General features: G+C 38.4%; 1 protein-coding gene across 2 annotated transcripts in view; it reads left to right on the plus strand.

Moving 5' to 3' along the window:
* The window catches only part of LOC122789929 (ubiquitin-like protein 3), a 363360-nt gene that overhangs the window by 209866 nt on the left and 130552 nt on the right, over positions 1 to 22942 (plus strand). For both annotated transcript variants that reach the window (XM_044057402.1, XM_044057403.1), the window contains exon 4: positions 15200 to 15277. In XM_044057402.1, the coding sequence (XP_043913337.1) occupies positions 15200 to 15277 (78 nt within the window). The remainder of the gene's footprint in view (positions 1 to 15199; positions 15278 to 22942) is intronic.

Here is a 22942-nt window from a genome sequence, read left to right on the forward strand (position 1 = left end):
TTATAAGAATGATACCTTCTCAAGATCCAGGGCTGCTTTGCTATGTCTATCATGTCTAGTCTCCTGGACAGCTCATCCTCCCTTTAGCCAGTCTCTCTCTTCTCTACCTGCTTCAGCTCTGAGAATCAACCATATGTTAATACTGCAGCAGTGATTTCAGTCAGGACATAGTACAGTTGTGTAAGAACTTACCATAACAGTAGATGTTCAGCTGATCACTGTTGCACCGTTCCTTCCCTCCCTCCTTCCCCTCTTCTCTGCCTCTGCTCCTCTTTTTCTCTTTCCCTCTATTGTAAGCTGTCACCTAATAGAGAGATTTTGGGAGAATTTACTTTTTTTTTTTCAAGCTACATCCCTCCTTGCTGACCACTTTCCTTTCTCCATAGTCTTCAGGCCACTGGCTTGGAGATAGTCTGAGGTTCTCATGAAGGTAAAGCTTTGGTACCCTGTCCAGACATTGGCAGAAGAAAAACCCTATGTCAAGAATACTGCAACAATGAACAACTGTTGTGGTAAGGTCTTACACAGCTGTACTTTATTGACGCCAGCAGCCACTAGGCTTAATGCATTTGATGCTGACTGGTTGGCACTAATGTAGACACCAACATACTTGGTGCACTTTTTGGTGTTTTGTCTCATTAGATTTTGGGGCTTGTGTGCAGAAGCCTTCCTCATCAATATTGACTTTGGCACAAGGGATCTGACATCTCCCCTATACACTGATTTCTTCTGCATCAAGGTCTTCGAATTCACTGTCACTCTCATCGCCAGATTCCTGACTGTCAACACATTACAAACAGGAATAAATCCACAGCCACATATTTACTGTAGATGATTCCTCAGTCGAGACAGAAACAGAGTGGGCAGCACCCAGCAATGCCTGTCAGTACAATGTTTGGCCCTGTCATTTTCTCCCCAGAGAAGCAGGAGAAAGGAAGGCTGCAATAGAGGCAGGGCAGTATTTAGTGTTAAGTCCTGCTCCATTTAATTGACACCTCTCAAAGTATGCCCAGGAAGAGGAGGTAGAAAAAGAAGCACTTTGATTCACCTACAAAGTCACCCACTCCAGGCATAGATTTGAACAAGATTAGGTCTTCCCTTACTTCCTTTTCTGATAATGCCAGATTTGGTGGAGACCTTAGACCTGATACATCATAGGGACTCTTGACCCAATGATACAGTTTCTGCCAAAGAGGAAATCCTACAGGGGGATTTCTGTTTTGCTCCTTCTACTTCTTTGATAGTTCCCCCGGCAGACTGAATGATTTCCTTGTACTGCAGAGTCTAGGAAGAGCCAGATGTGGTAAAGCTTGTCCCAAGGAAACTGGACAGAATTTTCCAGTCTTCCAAGAACTGGCAGTACTGGCCTAAGGTGCTGTCTCAATTGTTGTATCTGCAGCCCTTAAGAAAAAGCTTCAGAAGAGAATCCAGTGGTTCACCTCCACCCCCTCCACAGAGTCCCAGACTTTAGGTCATTTCAGGAAGCACGTTTATGTATCAGACACCTTTACTGTAAGAGCTTTAACTTACCAAATACACATGGTGAGATTTCAGCAGTTTTAGCAGAGACCATAGAAATGCTAAATAAGTTATGCCGTAGTAAACTGCAACATAAGATGATTTCTTGGGTGTCAACCTTAATTGTAGTTTATATGCTGTCCATACGCTGTCTACATAATGCAGCAAATGGATCAGTGTATGCTGCCTGAAACAGGAAGGGCAGGGCTTAAAATTTGTAGTGAATTGGCAGACGTTGGCCACATTTTTTGGGCCACAAGTTAAGGAAAAGCTGCTTATGAGTGAGCAAGAGAGAAAAAAACACTTGGAAATGTTGCGGTAAAGTTCTCTACTCCACAAAGAACTTATTGTCATAATCAAAGGCGTGAAATGAATTTATAGTTCAAGAAGCCTCAGTAGCAACACTATTCATACAGAAACTAGTACTGTATAGTATAGTATAGATCAGGATCTATAGTGCATTATCACAAATAAACTAAAACTATCAGCACAGGCAGAAAAACTTAAAAGATATGCAGATAAATATAAAGGAAAAGTACAAAATAAGCAATTTATTGATAACCAAAAAATTTTTATGGAAAATTGAGAAACAAGACAAAAGGAACTGAAACACCACCAAAAAAAGAACAAATAGGTATGTTTTGGAGAAATATCTATGAAGATCCTATGGAACATAATAAAGATGTTAAATGGATAGAACAAGAAAAAGAAAGATTAAGAAGTTCAAATGTACAGGATATGAAATGGGATGAAGTAACTAACGGCCAGAGAGATTAAAACAATGTTAAGATCCTAATTGGAAAACCCCAGGCCCAGATGCAGTACCTAACTTTTAGCTAAAAGTATCAACATCTTGGCATGAAGATTTAGCCATAAGTAAGAATTGTTTGTATGCCCACCCCAGACAGACACCAACCTGGTTAACAAAAGGAAAAACAATGCTCCTACTTAAGAATGAACCTGCAAGCTATCCTAAAAATTATAGACCAATAACTTACCTTCTGACGACGTATAAACTATACACTGGAATTGATGCCGACAGAGTCTATAGTCATTTAGAAGAAAACTCAATCGTGGCAGTAGAACAAAAGGGTTATAAAAGAAAGTCATATGGAACAAAAGTATCATTTGTTGTTAAATAAAGTCATAATGGAGAACTGTAAAACGGGGAAGAATCTACATATAGCATGTATAGACAAAACTGCATTTGACAGATCCCACTTTCTTGGACACAAAAGTGCTTAAAAATGTATAACATACACCCTACACTGAGCAATTACATTACAGCAACCATGAAACAGTGACAAACCACTTTGCAGTTAAGCCATGATAAAGAACAAATTATTACTTCAGGGATAAAAATTCAAAGGGGACATTCCACAGTGACTGTGTCACCACTGCTCTTTTGTCTTGCCCTTAACCCATTATGTTGCCTAATTAACAGATTCGGTCATGGCTACAATTTGGCTCCGAGAAAAAAATCAGTGTAAAACTTCTCATCTTCTTTTTGTAGATGACTTAAAACTGTATAGTTCATCAGATGAGGAACTGAAAGCACAACTGCAAGTGATCAAAACTTTTTCAGATGATATAAGAATATCATTCTATCTTGATAAATGTACAAAAGGAAACATAAAGCAGGAAAGCTGCAGCACCAAGAAAATATCAGTTTGGAACAGGAATGTGATATAAAAGAACTTGAGCAAGAGGGGTTATATAAATATTTGGGAATTGATAAAACACAAACGAATGCGAATAAAACTAAAAGTTATACTGAAAACAGCATCAACATCTAGGAACAAAGTCCAAGCTGTAAACCAATTTGTTCTTCCTGTGCTAATAGTTTTGAAGTCATTGACTGACAAAAGGTGTTGGATGGATTAGACAGGAAAACAAGAAGGATGCTTCATGCTCACAAAATGATTTATAAAAATCAGTGCATACCAAGATGATATATTCCATGTTCTGAAGGAAGCATGGGCCTCCTCGAAATTGATTACATATATAGATCTGCAGTCATGGGACTGCATACATATCTGTGAGTTCACAAGACCCAGACATAGTAACAGTTTTGAAACATGAGGAGAATAAGTCTAAGATGACTACCCTGCTTAGTTTAGCAGAAGCATATCGGCGTCAAGCAGGAATGGAATTCAAACCAGTATATAAAAATCAGGCAGCAACTAAGTGTGCCAAAAAACAAAAGAAAGAATATAAGGTGAAGGTTCAGATAAGAAGGCAAGAAATGTGGAAAATGCATAAATATTGTTGCAAGTATAGAAAACTCGTGTAACAACCTCTTGTTGATCAGGATCAAACACAGGAATGGCTAAGGAGAGGTGAATTTAAACCAAAAGATGAAAGGTTACTATTGGCGGCCCAAGACATTGGACTACGTACACATTGGTTTACAAAATGGGCACATTGCTGGTGCTGTGAAGAGCACTGCTGGCTAACATCAAAGAGTGAGACAATACTAATTTCATGAACTTGAATCACACTTTGACTTAGAAATGGGGTCCATTACCGTCATGGTATTAGAAACCCAAAAGACTTGGAAATATTAAAAAAAAAGAGAGAAGCTAGCGAGGATGTGATCGTTATCAGAAAGAATCCCATCCCAGAGGCAGAGGTGGTCCTCAGAGCCATGGTATACATAGTCCCCCTCTGATGCTGTCAGGGGTCCTAACATCTCCCTTTGTGGTAGATTATCACACAGGATAAATGGATCCGGGAGATAATATCCAGAGGCTATATAGTGCTCTCTGTATTTTTCTCCCAATCCTACCTCTTTTCCATTGCTGGACATCAAACCCCTTAAAAGGGAGACAGTCAAAAGAGAGGTAGCAAACCTCTTAAAGAAAAGAGCAATCCAGGAGGTCCCAACAGGATAGAAGGGCTCCATGGTTTAACTTGGTTCTTTTTAGCTCACAAAAAGTTCTAGGACCTCAGGTCATTACAGGATCCCAGTGGCCTAAACTTTTTATGTTAGGAAAATCAAGTTCTGGATGGTCGTAGTGCAGTCAGTCCTGCTGCGCTTAAAGGAATGAAGCTGTATGTGCTCTGTTCTTCTCCAAAACACCTGCCTACACATAAAGATAGTGTTAACTTCATGGATGTTACTGTGATTCTTTAAAGGAGAAAAGTATTTAGTATTACAAAAGCCCCCACAGTGGTGACCAAGTGCATTGCAGTTCTGACAGCATATCTCAGAATGAGAACCAAGATTTTCCCATGTACGGATATCTACAAAAAAAATCTCTCATGTAAGCAGGGGATCACTTCCTTCTCATGTTTGATCAATGGAAATTTCATTGAACAGATTCAGGCTGCTAGGCAGTGATACATTTCCTCACTGTATATTTGGTTGCAGACACATAGCTGAAGTGAAATTCAGCAAGAGAGACCTATGGCTGTTGCAGATTCACTGCGGGCACAGAGAAGCACGAACTGACACGTCCACAACTTCAGTAACTAAGCACACAGGGGGAAAATAATGTCCATAGCCCTAACTGTAAATAGAGATAGCAGCTAGTGTGGTAGATCTCAGTAGCAGGATACGCAGTGGGCATGTCAGTCACAGTGAAGATGCAGTGCACAATGGGCACTGTCTTTATTAATGGTTTGTGTAGACAATTACCCTCTTCATATTGTCTAAAACACATACTGGAGCATGTGCGTGACTACAACAGCATGCAGAATTTCCTTCATTGTGTGGCACACTTCTAAATGTTGTAATTACATAAGCATATACTGTACACCAAGCACAACTCACATTTCTTCTGCTGCCCCCATGTACTTCATTATTGAAGCTGTGGGCATGATGCTGCATGCTTCTCTGTACCAGCAATGAATGTGCCACAATAGTATGTCTCTGCTGCAGAATTTATTTCAGCCATGTATCCCCATCCAGATGTGTTGCAGGGAAATGTCATGCCACCTAGCAGCTTGACCTGTCATTGAACTTCACAGAATCTCAGTAGGTGATACTGCAAGCACATTCATAGGTTGTCTTCTTAATATGAAGACTTGTCAGGCAAGTCTTTTTACAATCGGGCCACACATGTTTGTCTTTTGCTGACACTTAACATGAATTTGCGTCAAAGTCTTTGGTCTCTCAGCAGCCATAATCTTCCTCATACCACACACAAAATACCACATGTGGCATGTCCAGTGGACATTCATGGTTCAGTGGAATTGTGGTGATGTCACAAAATTCTTGCTCAAATCTGCCCATTCATTCCTCAACCCCACAGTGACAGTCATAATGGATGCCTCTGTCCTAAGGGAGAAGGGGGTCATTGTTTGCGGCACATGGTCTGAGGGACTTTGTCACATCAGGAAATCTCCTCCTACGTCAGTATCATTGATCTGAGGGCAGTCATCCTTTTGTTGCAAGTTGTGATCTGAGGGCAGTCATCCTTATGTTGCAGGTTGTACAGGACCTCCTTTTTCTGAATGAAGCTGCCATTTACTTGGACAATTTGGCAGTGGTTTGATACACCAACAAGCACAGAAAAACTCACTCTTATCCCTTGTGTTGGGAGGCAATGTGGATATGGAAAAGGGTCACATCTTAATGCTTCCTCACAGTAGCATATATCTGGGATCAGGCCAATTCCCTGGTGGACAGGCTAAGTCAATATTTACTGATGCCACTCAAGTGATCCATAAATCACTTGATGATGAAAATGATCTGCTGTCGCTGGAGAAATCCTTACCAGGATCTTTTTGTAACCTCTAATCAGCACCCAAATGCAGCAGCTTCTACTTCGTACCCATGGAGGGACAGACATCTTGGGTATTGAAGTAGCTCCTGGTCTATGCACCTTTTCCCTTAATCAGGTCCTTCTCATATCCTCATTTTTGACCAGACAAGTTTAATTCCCACTGCTTTTGCCTCATCTGCTGGAAAGACCTTGTCTCCTCAGACCCCTCAAAGGTCTACAGTCTCACCTGTCCAGGGAGTAGCATCCAGACCTACACTCCCTGAAGCTAACGCTATGATTTCCACACTTCTCTAAATAGCTGCAGACCCCTCTTACCCCACCATGGTGGTCCAAACCCTTGCATTATCTCAGAAACATTCACTTATAAAAATGTACTGTTGCAGATGGACATTTTCTATATGGGCTCCAAACCAAGGCATAGATCCATATTCAGCTGGTATTCCTGCTCTGCTTTATTTTCCAGCTTGTATTCATGTATCACTGCAGAAGTTCACCTAGATGCTGTTTCTGACATTTGTCATGTGCTACACTCTAACATCCCTAAAGATTTTTAAGGCTTTCCTTCCGAGAGCTTTTCTTTTAAAAACACCCATTCAGGGAGCACATTCCTGCCATGGTTCTAATTTTACATTACAGAAATGAACCTTTCCACGTTTCAGACCTGCGGCCAAAGCAGAACTCATGTTCTGGTCTTTGAAAAGACTTTTTTTTTTGTGGCTTTTACTTCAACTGAGAGAATTTTTGAGCAACAGACTCTTTCATTTAAATGTCCTTACAATGGTTTTCATAAAAACAGGGTTTCTAAATACAAAATCCCAGAATTTAATCCAGAGATGGCTGCCAAAAAGATCACCTAGTCAGATCACTATTGCAATATTGCTCACTTATGGGATGTAGCCTGCCAAGGATACCGTACATCTGGACAGCCTATAAAAGATTAGGGACTTTCCTGTCTTGCCATAAATCTGACCTACAACTTACGCACAAATTACTTATCTATATTTAAGGCATGATAGGAAATTCACCCTGGGGATCACATCAGTTGCCCTGCTAGACAGGGGTCCAGGGAAGTAAATAATGCAGTAAGAAATATCCAGGGAATTGTTATGGCTAGGCTTGTATAGGCCCTAGGGCCGATAGCCTAGTACCAACCTATGAACCTATGTATTGGCATGAAAATTCTCAGAACTTTTTTGCAACAATTCCTTGAAGAAAGAATGTATCTGCATTGTGGTCTGTCAGCAGTACATCCCATCCCGGCAACAATTATTGTGGGCAGCTAAGTACCCCATTGAGACCCTTCACAAGATTACTTTTTTTTATGTTATCTTGAAAAGAGAAATGCAACATCGGATGATAGATCCCTTACAAGGATAAGAATTCAACTTGTCTTTTCTGTCTTGGCCCTGAACTTGACTGTTCATTTTTGTCAGCTTTTTTTTTTTTTTTTTTTTGTCACCAAAGCTATTTGCAGTCTTCTGTCTTCTCTGAAACTTTACATTGCAGACAAACACCTCCAAACTTTTGTGTGTGCTAGGATGGTGAGTCATCCTGTCTTGGATGTTCCCCAGGAATCTAGAAAGAAAAGTAGAAAACTGAAAAAAGAGACAAAAATTACCTGAAATTTCTTGTTTTAATCAGTCAGCATTGGACATTTCCATTGAGGCACTTGATCAGCCTGTGGACCATCTAACTACTGTACGTGTTCCCGCTGTTGGGTTCCCTCAGGGTGGTGACAAGGTGCAACATGGTAGCACATCCATACCGAATGACCTGTCAGCCAACTCAACCATGAACAGAGAGTCAAGGCTGATTCTTTTTGAGGGAATTGGGAGGATTATTCAAATTCTTGTCTGGGAAGACGTACCAGGAACCTTTGTGGCAGAACATCTGGTGTCTGCTCCTCCTCTAACTGTTTCCTTGGAAAGTTCAAAGAAAAGTAAACAGAAAGCCAAAAGTCTCTTTAACTACACCCGCGCTTAGGAATTCATAGTAGGAATGGTATAACTTCTAACAAGAGCCTTTTAAAGGCCTTATGGCATTATAGTCTCCACAATTTTCTTCTGCTCCTTCTACTCTCCATAAAAGAAAGCATAAGGCCTCCTCTGAAGGAGTGGTATCTTTAGAATCTGAAGGCATTGATCATTCCCCTCAAATGCATTCACTTGTAGGCTTTAAGTCTGAACTGGATGACACCGTGTCTTCCAAGTCCTCTCATGAAGAGATTGCATTTGGAAAAAACTGTTTAGAAAAATGATGCAGCACTTCATCTGGAAGGACAATGAAGTTTGTGAATCACAGGAAGCATATTGTGATCTGATGTACATGGAAATTCCAAAACCTTCTGCCATTCCTCTTGTCTTAGAGGTTTTGGAAGACACCTTTTTGTCTGCTTAACTGGACCCCAAATCTCAGCCACCAACTCCTAAAAAACCAGACAGGTTTAATTAAGTACCTGACCCCCATATGCACTTATACAAAAAAAAACTTCTTCAGATCCAGCAATTATTTCTGTTCAGTCAGTCAGTTTCCAAATAGCACCTTTCCATAGTGCTTTACTAAATAAGGATATCAGGACCAGGGAAGGGTATGGAAAGGATGTCTACACTTCTGACACTTTGTCTTTTCATGCCATTAATTACTAGTCTTAAATGACTAGCTGCATGCTTTCTATTTTTGAAAACAGACTAAAATGCTGTCTGACATCTCTAACTTGGACACTAAGGCTTCCTTACAGAGTATGCTCAAGTCAGCATTGCAAGTAGCAAGGCATTGCATTAAATGTGGGTATGGTACTGCTGGTTCTTCTTCCAGCGTCCTTGGAAGGTATGGCTGGCTTAGACTACAGTCTCTGCCTGATGATGTTAAAGCTAACCTGTTTGATGCTCCTTTAGATAAGAATTGAATTGTTCTAGGAACTAAAGCAAAGAGGAAAGATAATGTAAGGCTTTAAACAGTTTTTTTTCTTGTGTTCATAAGTTCCGGAACTACTACCCTTCTGATTCAGGCCATTTTTGCACAAGTCTCAAACATATTCCCTGCAGACTGTGGACTAGAGAAAGGAGATTTTATCAATAAGGATGACTGCAGGTAGGAGTGCAGAAGAAAGGCAAGAGGCTGTGGAATTTACTGGAGAAAACTGGCAAGGGAACTAGGGTATTGGGAGAAACTAACCAGAGAAGGAAAGGTAATAGAGTAGGATGAGGCTAGGCAGAAGTTTGAACTGCAGTTTAGAGACAGAGTATGGGCAAACAGAAAGGGTTCATGGAGTCCTACATGGAAGGCCATCTCTGGTGGAATTTTTAGTGAAGTCAAGAACAGAAGCTGCTGTTGCAAAGTGAATAGTTACTAGAGCATATAAACGATTTCATAATAACTGTAAGAATCAGAGAATGTTAGAAAAGATTGCAGAGAGACTGAAAAAGCAGTTTTCAAATGAATGATGGAAGGACATATCTGTGTTTCCCAGATATACAACAAAGTCCAGAAGGTTTAAGATTTTTGTTTGGAAGTGTTTGCTTAGGTATTTTATATCCCAGTAAGAAAGACAGCAAATGCTGGAGGTGTGATGGAAAGGAAAGAGGTAATTAGGAATATGTTTTTAGGGACTGCAATGAGTTAGTAGATTTTAATACTACAGTACTGTGTCAAAATACGGAGGGAGCAAATGGCTGCAACTAAGGATATTTTTATGTTGAGATGGGACACAGAATTTGAATTGCCTAGACAATAATTGCCTTATTAAGTCTAATGCTATTGGCTGCCTAAAAGCAATTAGTAGAAATGGAAATCAAAGTATAAGCCTACTGTAATTGATGTATTGAGTATTGTTAGAGATAAAAAAATGTAAGTAGAGTCTGTAGAAAAGGGAAGGAGCAAACTACTTAGAAATAAATGGAATTTGCAGAAACACTATATGTAGAATGATGTTCGGGTGGAGAGAGGTTAAAGAGAAGGCAGGAACTGAGCAATTTATGTAATGTTAGAGTGAATGACAATTGTTATAAAGTAAGAAAGCATATGTAATGTTTAATGCATGAAAAACTTTAATATGATTTATTTTCTTTAATATTAATGTATGTGTGTCTGTGTCTTAAGTGATAATTTAATAAACATGTTTAAAAATATTCTTAGCGGAAGGAAATACATTTTCAAAGAAAAAGTGACAGGACAGGCTCATGTCTGATTTCATGTGATCCAAGGGATTATTTTCAAACAAAATATCCAATGTCTTTCTTCCCGTCTTCCCCCTCCCGTCCTCCCTGCTTGGCCTAACCCCTCAGTGTCCCCCTTTGGAGAATAAGAAGATCGGATGCTTGAGTTTTGGACATCATGAAGAGTGGATGCAGCCTGCACTGGAATTCTCCTCAAGTACCATATATTATTCCTCTGGTCCCGTCCAGCCAACATCACTTTTGTTGTCTTATTTTCCTAGATCTGTTCCTTCAGGGTATTAGGAAGCCTGCTCCTCTCTCTCAAGTAAAAGTTTTTTTTTTATTCCAGTCATTTCCTTGTCTCGAGAAGAAGGAATGTGGAGAATGATAGTAGGCATATCATTCTAAACAGCTTTCTAAAAGTTCCAAAATTCAAGGTAATGAAGCCTCCAAAACCATGTTTCTCTCATATTTCCTCAAGCAATGTTAGTTACCTTGAACCTGAAAGATGCTTGTCTACATATCCTTATTTGTCCAGTCTACAAACATTTCTTAAGATTTTGTGCATTGGGATATCACTTTCAATTTACTACCATGCCTTACCCTGTGGAATGTCTATGGCATCAAAGATCATCACAAAATGTTTAGCTCCTGTCATAGATTTCTACAGGCTCCAAGGTATCCATGTCTGTCCTTACTTAAACCATATCCTTATTCAGGCTACTTCAATTCAAAAAATCTCCAGGACATAGACTTCACAACCATTCTCTGTCTCCACCTAGGATTTACTTTGAACAGCAAGAAGTACTCCTTGGAACCCACTTTGTTTCTGGTGTTTTTAGGGTGTCTTCTGGATATGTCTGGCACGATGGTCTTCCTTCTTATGGAAAAAGTCCAATTTCTGACAGTCTATTTCTTATATCTGACAAATCTACAACTGACCCTAGCAAGAGATTTTGAAACCTCAGTGTTTCATGGCATCCACAATTCAAATGATCTCATATGCCAAACTACACATAAGGGAAATTCAGTGATACCACAAATAAGACTGGCACAGCATTGCCATTTTCTGTCTTTCCAATCCTTCTCTTACCCTTTTTGAAGAAAGGACTGTTTTGGTGAGTCAATCAAATAAAGCTTAATCTAGGGGGTTATTTTTTTATCCCTTTCTAACTTTCAGAAGGTCTCAGCAGATGCCTCAGATCTTATATGGGGTCCTTTTAAAGGGCACTAAAGTCCAGGAAGTCTGATCCAAACAAGGTGAAAGAATCCTGCATTTGCTAGATGTACACAGGCAGCCTAGGTTTGGCTTGGATAAGACAAAAAAACTATAAGAAACATCAAAGAGATGAAAGCACTGATCTTCACCTTTCAGACTTTACATCACCTGTGGATGCAAGGTCCTGTTCAGATCTTAGCAAACAGTACCACAGACATGTGGTATAGCAACAAGCAGTGGGTAAGTAAAGTCCAAGCACATTTCCGTTGCAGACCTGATATGTTAGTTTGGGACTTCATAATCAATCACATCCTCTATCTCCAAGCAGTATGTATTCCCTTAGCACTGAAATCAGTGGCAGAATACTTGGGTAAATCTAAGGTAAACCCTCACAAATGGATGCTGAATCAAGGGTCCTCCATCAAATTGCCCATCAGTGGGGAACTTCTCAAGTAGATCTCTTTGCTTCCACTCTGAACCAGCAGCTCAATTTTTTTTTCTTGAGAATCCCATTCAAGAAGCTTGGAAAAAATAATGTTCTCTTTTTTCTTGGAAGGGAAATTTCTGTAGCTTTTCTTTTCCTTTCTTTCATTCCAAGAATCCTTTTGAAAATTCAAAAGGACAATCCAAAGATGCTGCTGGTGGCTGCCTTTTGGCCCAGCCTACATTGGTTCTCTCTTTCACCTAACCAAGGACATATCACCAAAAGTACCCCACTGGATGGACTTGCTTTCACATCAGAAAGGCACTCTAATTCATTCAAACTTTGACACTGAATGTCACAGTATGGATAATAGGCGTCTAAGTCCTTTCAGGCACCTGTGCTGTAAGGATGTGCAACGGGTAATTAAGGAGTCTAGAAAACCTGCATTTCTAAATGGAAAGCATATCCTATTTGGTGATGCAGCAGAGGATGGGACCCATATCAAGTGAAGGTTCCTGTTGTCCTCAAATATTTGTGCGAGATGGTCATCTCTTTTCAAGCACACTCATATTAATGTGCATATGTCAGCCATCCTAGCTTTACTACCAAGTGACCCTCATCTTTCTTCATGCTAAGAGATCAGTCAGTTTCTAAAAGGTGTCCTTCATATCAGGTCTCCCAGGAAACAGATTCCTTCTCCATCTTCTCCATGTAATCTGAATTATGGTTACTGAAAAGCTAACCCTGACTCCTTTTGGACCACCTTCTTCTTTTTTTTTTTTTATTTTTATTTTTTAACTTGGGAGACAGTTGTATTGGTGTCCTTAACATCTACCAAAAAGGTCTTTGAATTACGGGCTTTCATGTAAACTCTTCCTCCTTTCCTAGTTTTTCACACAGACGGAGTTTACTTCAGAACCTGTCCTTCCTTTATGCCTACAGTAGTCACTGAACTGTCTCCAAATCAATTCATTCATCTGCATGCATTTTTCCCAGTTCTCAGAGTAAAGGGAAAAGAATTCTGCCTGCATACAGGCAGCTTAGATTTGGCTTGGATAAGACAAAAACTATAAGGGAATCAAAATAAATTATTTCCTATGAGGGGTAAAATGTGGTCCTTCCAGTTTCTAAACAAACCATTTCTAGATTGCTATTCTGTTCTGTTTCTTTTTTTATTACACTTCAAGATCAGATCAGGTTACATTTTCCGACAGTTTAAGGCCTATTCTGCAGAATTTTTCAAATATTTTGACTCAGAGTCTGTTGTAGAAGTAGATACCCAGTTTTCCATTTACACTTTCACAAAACATAACTACATAGACATCTTTTCCAGAGCCAGAGTAAGTTTTGCCTGAACCAGTCCTCAAGGGTTATTGGACTCCAGCTCTGTTCCCCAAATATCCACCCTTTCAAAGTAAAGGTTTTGGAAATCATCCCATAAGTACTGCAACAATGATCTAATGAGGAACATAGTACATTTCTTTTAAGAACTTACCATAAAAGTTGGTGTTCAACTAGATCATTATTGCAGTCTGTGCACCTGCCCTCCTTCCTCCATATTTTTCTTTTCTCATTTTCTCCACGCCTTAGCCGGGCTTTTTCCTTAATTGTTTTGATCCTCTATTGTTTTCCTCTAGTTTCTTGAGTCTATCCTCATTGAGCATTAGCTATAGTCTTTTTTTTTTTGGGGGGGGGGCAGTAACGTTCTGAGAATTATCACACCCATAAATTCCCTATGTACTAGCACTCAGTCTTTTGCATAAGTCATAGATCAAATGTATGGCATTGGCACAAGAGGAATGTGCTTAAGTTTTGGAGACTAGTGGGATTTATGGTATCCTTAGCAGGCTACATCCCATAAGTCAGTCCAATAATCATCTATTTAACCATTTACTGCTGTGGTAAGTTCTTACACAACTGAAAATTTTATGCTATTCCTTTCTGAATACTTCAATAAGGGAGATTACTTATTACACTATTTTGATGGCCAATGTAAGTTACATTTTTTATTTGGACATAATGGTGAGTATTAGTCAAGATGAACAACTCTGTATTTCTTTTACGAAAACAGAGTAGCTCAGAAAGTTTCCATGGTCACTCCATCCAAGTGATTATCAGAATGTATTGTTTTATTGCATGATATACAGCAAAAATATATCTCGTAAATCCAAGGCACGTTCATGTAGAGCAATGGCCACTTCTATGGCCTTTTCCAAGAACACCGCAAGTGGATGCCATATTTACTGCAGTGTGTATTTTTGCAAGGAACTGTATGCTAGATGCAATTTTAAGTCCAATTCTACCTTCACAGCTGTTGTATTGAGGGACATATTGTCTTGATGCCACTGAAGCGGTTTAGGCTGGGAACTCTTTTCTTCAGTTGAAGTGGACAGACTGGATATTACAACATACAAAAGTTGTATACTTAAACATAACATTAGGTCTTCACGATTCACATCTGGCAATGTCAACAAACTGACCCACTTTCCCCCTAACTTATCTGTTCCGTAAAGATCTAGTGGATATATTAGATGCAGTTGGCTCGGATTCTTAAGCTGCCACTTTTCCCAAGCAGAGTCTAGTCTGGGAGAGGAAAAAAGTGGCAAGGTGCTTTTTGGAGCAGGGAAGGAGTTTTGGAGGCTGAGAAAACCTCATCTGTCACCTACAGCTGAAGAGGATACATGTATTCTGAAGATCTAACATTATACTTCATCCTCCAACACATTTATCTTCTGGTAGTACATGCAGTAGATACAACACCACTGGTAAAGAAATATGATAGAGTCTGCAGTCATAACTCAGTTGCAGAGTGTTCTCAGTATGGATGTTAAGATTCACCTTTTGAGTTCCACCTTGCCCCTCTGTCGAGGTGACTTTCTTAACATCCTGTGTCAAATATGTAACAAGCTGCTCATGATTGTTGACTCACAAAGTCCTTTGCGTCTTTTGGGGCTTAAATGTAACTCTTTCAAAAGTAAAATGGTATTAAGTCATGCTGCCATTCACTTTACCTTTCTATTTCCTTATAAGACGCATATAAAATAATGCTATTTTATAGAACAGGCTATTTTAATGGCTCTTGTATTTGTTTTGTAGTAACCTTTTCTCGAGTAAAAGTCTATACTTTTTTCCTGTTTCCAATCTTCTCCTCCAGCTCTAAAACTTCCTCCAGGAAGAACAACAGTAATGCATCTGGTTGCCAGGGAGACTCTTCCAGAGCCCAATTCTCAAGGTAAACATTTCTAATCTCATTTAAGGAAGACAACAGCTATTATTACTGTTTTAATATGGCAGAGTTACATCATGTGCATCATAACTTTGCAGATAAATATGCCTTGTGTGAACCATCATTGTACAATGTCAAATAGTACTATCTTTTATTAGTATTGAGTAGTGAAGTAGGGAAGCATGTATTCAGTCACACATACTTGTGTTATATTGTATTTTACAGTAATAGAGTTATACCAGAATGCCAACAGCAATAACTAGTGTAAGCAAGGGGAATACAAGAGCATCATAACGTCCCTGCAATGCACCCAGTATTTGCAGAACACATATTAGCTGCGGTGGTGCAGCGATAGCGTTGTTGCCTCACAGCAAGAGGTTCTCCCATTCAATTCTAGGCTGGAGTGCGGGGAGTGCCTTCTGTGTGGAGTCTGCATGTCCTCCCCGCGGTTGGATGGGCATTCAAAAAACATGCGTAAATGGGTGTGCCTTCGTTGAAGGTTGGATGTCGAGCTGGCACCTCGGCATTCGTTAAAATCTACTGCCAATCATTAGTGGACCGGAGTTCCGCTGTGGCGACCCCTAACCGGGAAAAGCCGAAAGACAAACAACAACATTTGCAGAACACATATTAATGGATTATTGTGTAGTGTAATACCCCCTAGAAATGTGCAGTAGCAAACTCCGCCCACATCACATACAGGGGCAGTAGCAATGACAATGAGTCACACCCACAGTGCCTGTCATGAACTGTTAGTAAACTAAAATATAATGTAGACACTTCTTCTCTCAGGTTTGTACTGTTGCTTGGAGGCAACATTCTTGTTTACCATCTGTCCTGACAGTAGACTGTGCCCAAGTGTAGGAGAGACAGACTTGGATGAATTTACTGGCACATTCTATGAAAGGAGTGTATTTGTTACTGATGACACTGCAGACATACTGGGTTTGGATTTGGTTCTGGTACAGTGCTGTGTCATTTCCCCAGTGGGGAAAAATATGGAGAGATAATGTCTGCATTACTAATTTACCAGACTGAAACCTCTACTGTAGCCCTAGTTTAAGCTTTCATACTCTAGCTGTTTCCTTAATATGTGAATGTGTTTGATTTATAATGAGTAGGGAATCTTTCAGACAATTCAAGTGTATTCTGTATTTATTAAATGAATGAATGTGTGTCGTAGCATTAATTGACAGTCTCTCTGATGCTATGCCTGTCAATCAACAGTGGAACACCCAAAACTACAAAAATTAGGTTTGGGTGGTGTTAACACTATTAATGTTCATCAATTTTTACCTTTAGGATTTAGAACTGAAGTTTTTAATTCTGTTCATTTATTTATTTATTATTTATTGACCAGGTAGGTTGGTTAGTCCAGTAATCCTTTTCACCCACAACCCAGATAAAAAATAATATAATAACAGTAGCACTTTTACAAGGTATTACTTAGTGGGTCACTACTGCAAAAAATTGAAAAAATATATATAACTATAGTCTTACACTGATGTTCTAATAGTCTGTGCTACACTAATACTTCTGTGGCAATCTGAGTAATCATTACTAATTTTTATGTTGTTCTAAACCAAAATGTCCTAATGAGGATGGACATATTGACGTGGTTTTGGTTTGACTGGGCTCTTTTCCTGGAATGCAGGATGAACACTCAGGTTATGAGATTATCATAATGTGCTCTCTTCTTGTTTGCATGAACTTAGAATGGGAGTAGTCAAGATTACTGCTAATGTTTGAGAATATGAGGACAGTGCATCGGAAACTTCCTTCCAGTAACACTTTCTGTTTAATGTTGGCATGTTTTAAATACACTTCAACGAGTAGTTTTTTTTTTCATTTGCTGCAAAATAGTGCTTAAGTTAGATTTTTTGAAAAAAAATCATGAGTCACTTAGTACTTCGCATCTGTCCATTTCTGTCACAGGTATCTGGTTTTACTCACTCTGAGCCTTCAAAATAAAATTGCTATGAATTCCTAAAGCCCTAATAGGTTTATGGTCCTAAGAGAGGGATAGAAGGCAGTTGTAAATGACAGTGCCCAGTAAAAGAGATGTGAATTCATATGAAACTTAGGTTTCTTGCCATGGTGGATGAAAAAGAACAAAGCATCAAAGATGCCTTGCTATATGGCTTTTCCTTGGCCATAACCTTAAAATGTGATGGGTAAAATAATGTAAGCCAGGGAGAAAAAAATCTTAAAAAATATAATATTTCATTTGTACCCCTCATGGTCTGTGCACTGAAGAAGCTGAATAGGTCTGAAATTCCAGAGGCAGAAAGAACCAGCTAAGTAAGTGATTTTTATAACAATGTAGGGCTGTTTTGTCAGGATGTTTAGTGAGAGCATTTTAAGGAATAATGCAAGGTGTGTAATGTAGAATGTGTGTAATGTAGAAGGTGTGTAATGTAGAATGTGTGTAATGTAGAATGTGTGTAATGTAGAAGGTGTGTAATGTAGAATGTGTGTAATGTAGAAGGTGTGTAATGTGGAATGTGTGTAATGTAGAAGGTGTGTAATGTAGAATGTGTGTAATGTAGGTGTGTAATGTAGAATGTGTGTAATGTAGAAGGTGTGTAATGTAGAATGTGTGTAATGTAGAAGGTGTGTAATGTAGAATGTGTGTAATGTAGAAGGTGTGTAATGTAGAAGGTGTGTAATGTAGAATGTGTGTAATGTAGAATGTGTGTAATGTAGAAGAAAAGAGCAGAAAGTAAAAAGAGATCAGCAAGTTAGATGGTAAAACACTGACAGAGACGGATGATCAGATATTAAAAGCAAGCATTTGCATTTTGTGTTTCTGACATATGATTTAAGAGGATGTTTCTAAATTGAGGACTGCCTTGAAAGTAATTTAAAATCCAGGTAAAGTAAATTCCAGATAGCAGGAGTCTGTGGAAGATGTTTTCTCTGGTGGCAGTTTCAAAAGGAGGTCTCCACAGACTGAGAGTGCCTGTTTTTTTGCAACTGTATGCGGTAGTTGTGGGAAAAATATTTTATGGGCAAAAGTGGGCAAAGCCTAGGAGGAGTAACTTTTATGCAATGAGAAATGTGGGGAGGATTCATTAATTAGATTGGTGTCTTGTGGGATTTACTAATGCTCATTGATACTTACTTGTCTGCCAGATTAATCAGTACATTTTAAAGTATTTTGAAGCCACAGAGAGTAGTGAGAGAGTGACCTACAGTTGTCAGTGGAAGGGGGTATTTCACAGTGGGAATGTTGACATTTTGCAAAGATTTTGGAGAATCTGGAGAACACAGATTTGTCATCTAATAAACAACTTTGATTTGATTTAATGATCTTGTAGACAGTCACATCGTTGTGAAGATGGAAGGGTGAATAAGGGATCAAGAACTACATCTATGTATGTATGTAGGCAGGAAGACCTTTAAGGGAGAAGTGAGATTAGTATTTGGTCCTGAAGGTCCAAACCTGTTTTGGAGAGGTTTAATATGACTTTGTTTTGAGAACCATTAGCAGACTTTTGGGGAAGTTTGTTTGCTTGGAAGATTATTGACTTTGTGATGTTCATCTGAAGTAAGGTCATCTGTATAAAGTGTCATTATAATGTATGGTAGGTCAGAGAGAATGCTGTTGTTATGGTTTAAAGAAAGAAAATCGTGGAGTCAGGTACTGATCTTTAAGGAGCCTCTGATCTTAGCAGAGAAGAAGTAATTGCCAAAAATAAATTAAAAAGGCGAGGAGGTAGAGAAGCTGGAAGTAGCTTTAGAGAGGCCTTAGTAGTAAGAAGAAGTAGTGGTCAAAGGTTCATTTGCCAAGATGATTTGATCAGCTTTCTTCCATGAATTTTTGAATAAAAATCATTGGCTTTAAGAAGTTTTGACCTGCAGTCATGCTGGGACAGGCTAAGTATCACATAGTGTTAGATATATGGTAGAATTAAGTTATACAGAAGGATAGGTGATGTTGCAAGAAAGGATGCATTTTCAGTGGGTGCATTGTGTTTGGCAGAGTTTTTAGAGAGGAATAATAAGGGCAGACTTCCATTTTTGGTGTTACCTCCAGGAAAGAAGAATATATAATGTATGTAGGTTGAGTGATTGCGAAATGTATATCTCACCTGTAAACACACTGGGGTAGAGCTCAATAACAATTAAAAAACACTGATTTTGGTGAGAGTCCTTGTGAGGAGGGAGTAGACTCATTTTATTTTAAAACCATTTTACTAAAATTTAAGATAAAAGTAGGTTGTTAAAGGAGGAAAATTAGTAAATTGGGAATCTGAGGAGAAGGTGGTAATTACTGGTGTAGAAAAGAACTAATAACAACAAGCAGTCAGAACTGGAGACGTGGATAGTGGTGGACTAGTAGAATTTTATTTCTTTCTTTTTGTGTGCATGTGTGTGTGTGTAGTTGTTTGATTTTTGAACCAATATCAGTTTTGGTTGTTTAAAAGTGATTGTTGACCAGATACTTTAGTCATTCTTTGACAGTTGTCAAATCTCATTGTTAAGTTATACTGAAAGGTTAAGAAGGTCTTTAGATTTCCATAGTTGCCACAGGTTACCTTTGGGGTTCATTTTGATGTCTTCTGACAGCTAGTGACAATATTACTCCCTAAGGCAGCGTTTTTTGTAGAGTATCATTCTTTGCTTGAAGAAGAGTTTTAAGATAGAAGTCTAGGGCTTCATTTGTATGATTAATACTATATAGTCATATCCATTTGGTAAGTAACATTTGTGGGGGAGGTGGAAGGTTTACCAGTTAATTACAATTCATGTGTTTTATTTAATAACCAATAAGAAATGAGATCCTAACTGGTTAGAAAATGGAGTTGATTCCTCTAGAAAATTATCCAGGACGTACTTTCCTGTAAGTCAGGAACAGAACTGTATTAACAAGAAATCCACAGTTGAAGCATTGGAAACAGTATTAGGAGATAATATAACATGGGATGAGTTTGCCCAACAATTTGGAATTGATAAACAGTGGCAGAACTTATAAAAAACCTTGGTGAAGAAGGTAAAATCCCTAAATATATATTGGAAGCTTTTGGAGAGCTGATTGGAATTAATAAAATGGACCTTATTAAACAGAGATATGGAGATCTTGCAGAAGGGACAGATTAGTGTACCATATAGAATCTGTAAATCAGCATCGCAACGTTACTGGTAAGTACTGGATAATGTGAGAATTAAAGCTTAACATTAGAATAAGTAAAGAGATTTGAATGAGAGTATGCTTCTACCCAGCAATGCAATACGATCATGAAAATTTAGATTTTTTTTGGTTGGCAATGCTAGTTCAAATACTTCTACTCACCAGCCAGATTAGCAAGGATTTTTCCAACAGTCGCAGTAGTATGTTGGAAGTGTAGGGATCAGACTATTGGTGACTTACTCCATATATATTTTGGGGTGGTCTGTACTCTCAGAGTTTAAATGCAAGCTGCAAAATAAGCTGGAAAGAACTTGGGAGAATTGGGTGATTCTTTTTCCTGCTCTATTTACTTTGGTGGTTATTAGGGGAACAAAATTTACAAGGGCTGACCAATTGGCTATTGGTATGATAATGCTTTTCACTAAGAAGAGCATAACAAGAAGGTGGAAACAGGTTACCCCCCCCCCTTATTACAAGAGTTAATGATGCTACTAAAACCAAAAGACTAGTAAGGGAGATTTACCAGATTAAAATGGCGGGTGTTTGCGGGAGGATAATCAATGGTAGTCTGACTATTAATGTAACAATATTAAAAGGAGTGATAGGTTTTTAGTTAAATTATGTACATGATAGTTAGATAAATGGTCTTATAATGGTTTGCTAATGTATAGTACTTTGGATGTAAATGTCTTACAAATTACCATTTTAAATTTGTGCATTAGTTTAAATGTTAATGTCTTTAGTTTAATCTGTCCTTAGTGATAATGGTTTTATGAAGTGCGATTTAATAAAAGGAGTGATCATAAGAAAACAAAACAAAAAAAAAAAACAGCATGAAATGTATGGTTAGTGGTCACAAAGAGAATTTGGAAGTATAGTACAGCCCTACTTATCCTGACACATTGGGAGAATTCTAAAATATTCAGATATGTACCTTTATCATCTGGTAAAGTGGGAAATGAGATATTGAGCAAGAATGTCTCATTGGAATGCTCACAGACTGTAACTAAGAATACTAGGGGTGGTAGGGTACTGGATGTAGTCTGGCTCCTTAAATAAATATTGCAGAACATCTCCAGAGCTGGGTTACTTAGACCATTTCCATGTTATTTTTGAAATTATAGATTTTAATTTGCAAAAAGTTAATAAAGGGGTGCAGGTTAAAAACTTTCTTTAGATCAGATTTTGCAACTTTTACAATGGGACTAGGACTCTGAGATGAAACGTAAAAATATTTGTGAAAACTGGGATATTTTTTATAGTCAAATAGATACTCTGATTATTTTATTCCAACATGTATTTCAACTGGAAGGAAATATTTTAGATCCCCCTAGTGGAGTAGAAAACTTGAATCAGACAAAAGAAAAAAGAACAAATGGTTTAGGTACTTTAGGGTGCATCCAGTGGTGACAAAAATGTCTGTTTATAGGAAATATAAGAAATATTTTGTAAGACCAGTTAATGAACATGGGACTACCTGTGAAACAAAGTTCATCAGTAGTGTATTGGATAATAAAATGGGTTTGCTTAAACAACTACAAGACTATGATTTGGATGATATCTCAAGTTTGGTACCAAGAGAAGGTTCTGGTTATATAACTGACCCTGAGACAGTAGTGTAGCTAGGGTAGGGTGAGAGGGGCAACTGCCATGGGTGCAAAGTGTTGAGATGGTGCAATCAGCTGATCCCAAGTTCTCTGTAATCCTTTATACAGTTGTGATCAAATTGAGCTCTTCAGTGCTACGTATGTGGTCTAAACTGTAGCAAACCATTTACTACAGTATAAAAGTTATTTTTTTAAACTAAACCTGCACAGTGCAGGCAGGGTATAAACCATAGCAACTTTTTGCTATACTTGCAGCAAGCAGTTTCTTACTGTTTAAAAAAAGAGAGATTTTTTTAAACTAATACATGCGCATTGTAGTGCCCCATGCAGGTGTGGTATAAACTGTAGCAAGTAGTTAGCTATAGTTTAAAAAGAAAAAAAAATGTAAACTAAAACAATGAGCACAGTAGCACTCCATGCAGGCAGGGTGTAAACTGTTGCAACTGTTTGCTACATTTGTGGCAGATAGTTCTCTATAGTTTAAAAGAAGAAATATATCTTTTTTTAAATAAATATTTTGAAGGTTGGGGCAGGGCTTAAAAATGGGACCTGAATGGTTGGGGCAAGAGAGGGGTGTCTGACCACCTGGTTGGTGTGCCAGTAGAAGGAACAACTTTTTTTTCTCCCTCAGTGGAAGAGCTTACAATTTAGCGATATGCTTATTACAGTGAAATGCTTCTGCCCAGAGATTTTGAGTAATTTATTTGTTGATTTTTTTTTTTTTTTTGGTAGACCTTCTGTAAATGGTATAGACTCTTATTTTCTGTCAAATTTAGTAGGTAGTTGTCACCCAATAATTGTTGAATATATAAAACTATTATTAGATTGTATTATAAATAACTCAGCAGCTAGGCCAGATGGATTAAATAGCTATTGTTTTAGAGGTATAAGTAATTGTTTATAACCTTGTTTGGTTTATTTGTTTAGAAA

This window comes from Protopterus annectens, chromosome 15.part0 (assembly GCF_019279795.1).
Source record: "Protopterus annectens isolate FY-2018-M chromosome 15.part0, PAN1.0, whole genome shotgun sequence".
Lineage (NCBI taxonomy): Eukaryota > Metazoa > Chordata > Ceratodontiformes > Protopteridae > Protopterus > Protopterus annectens.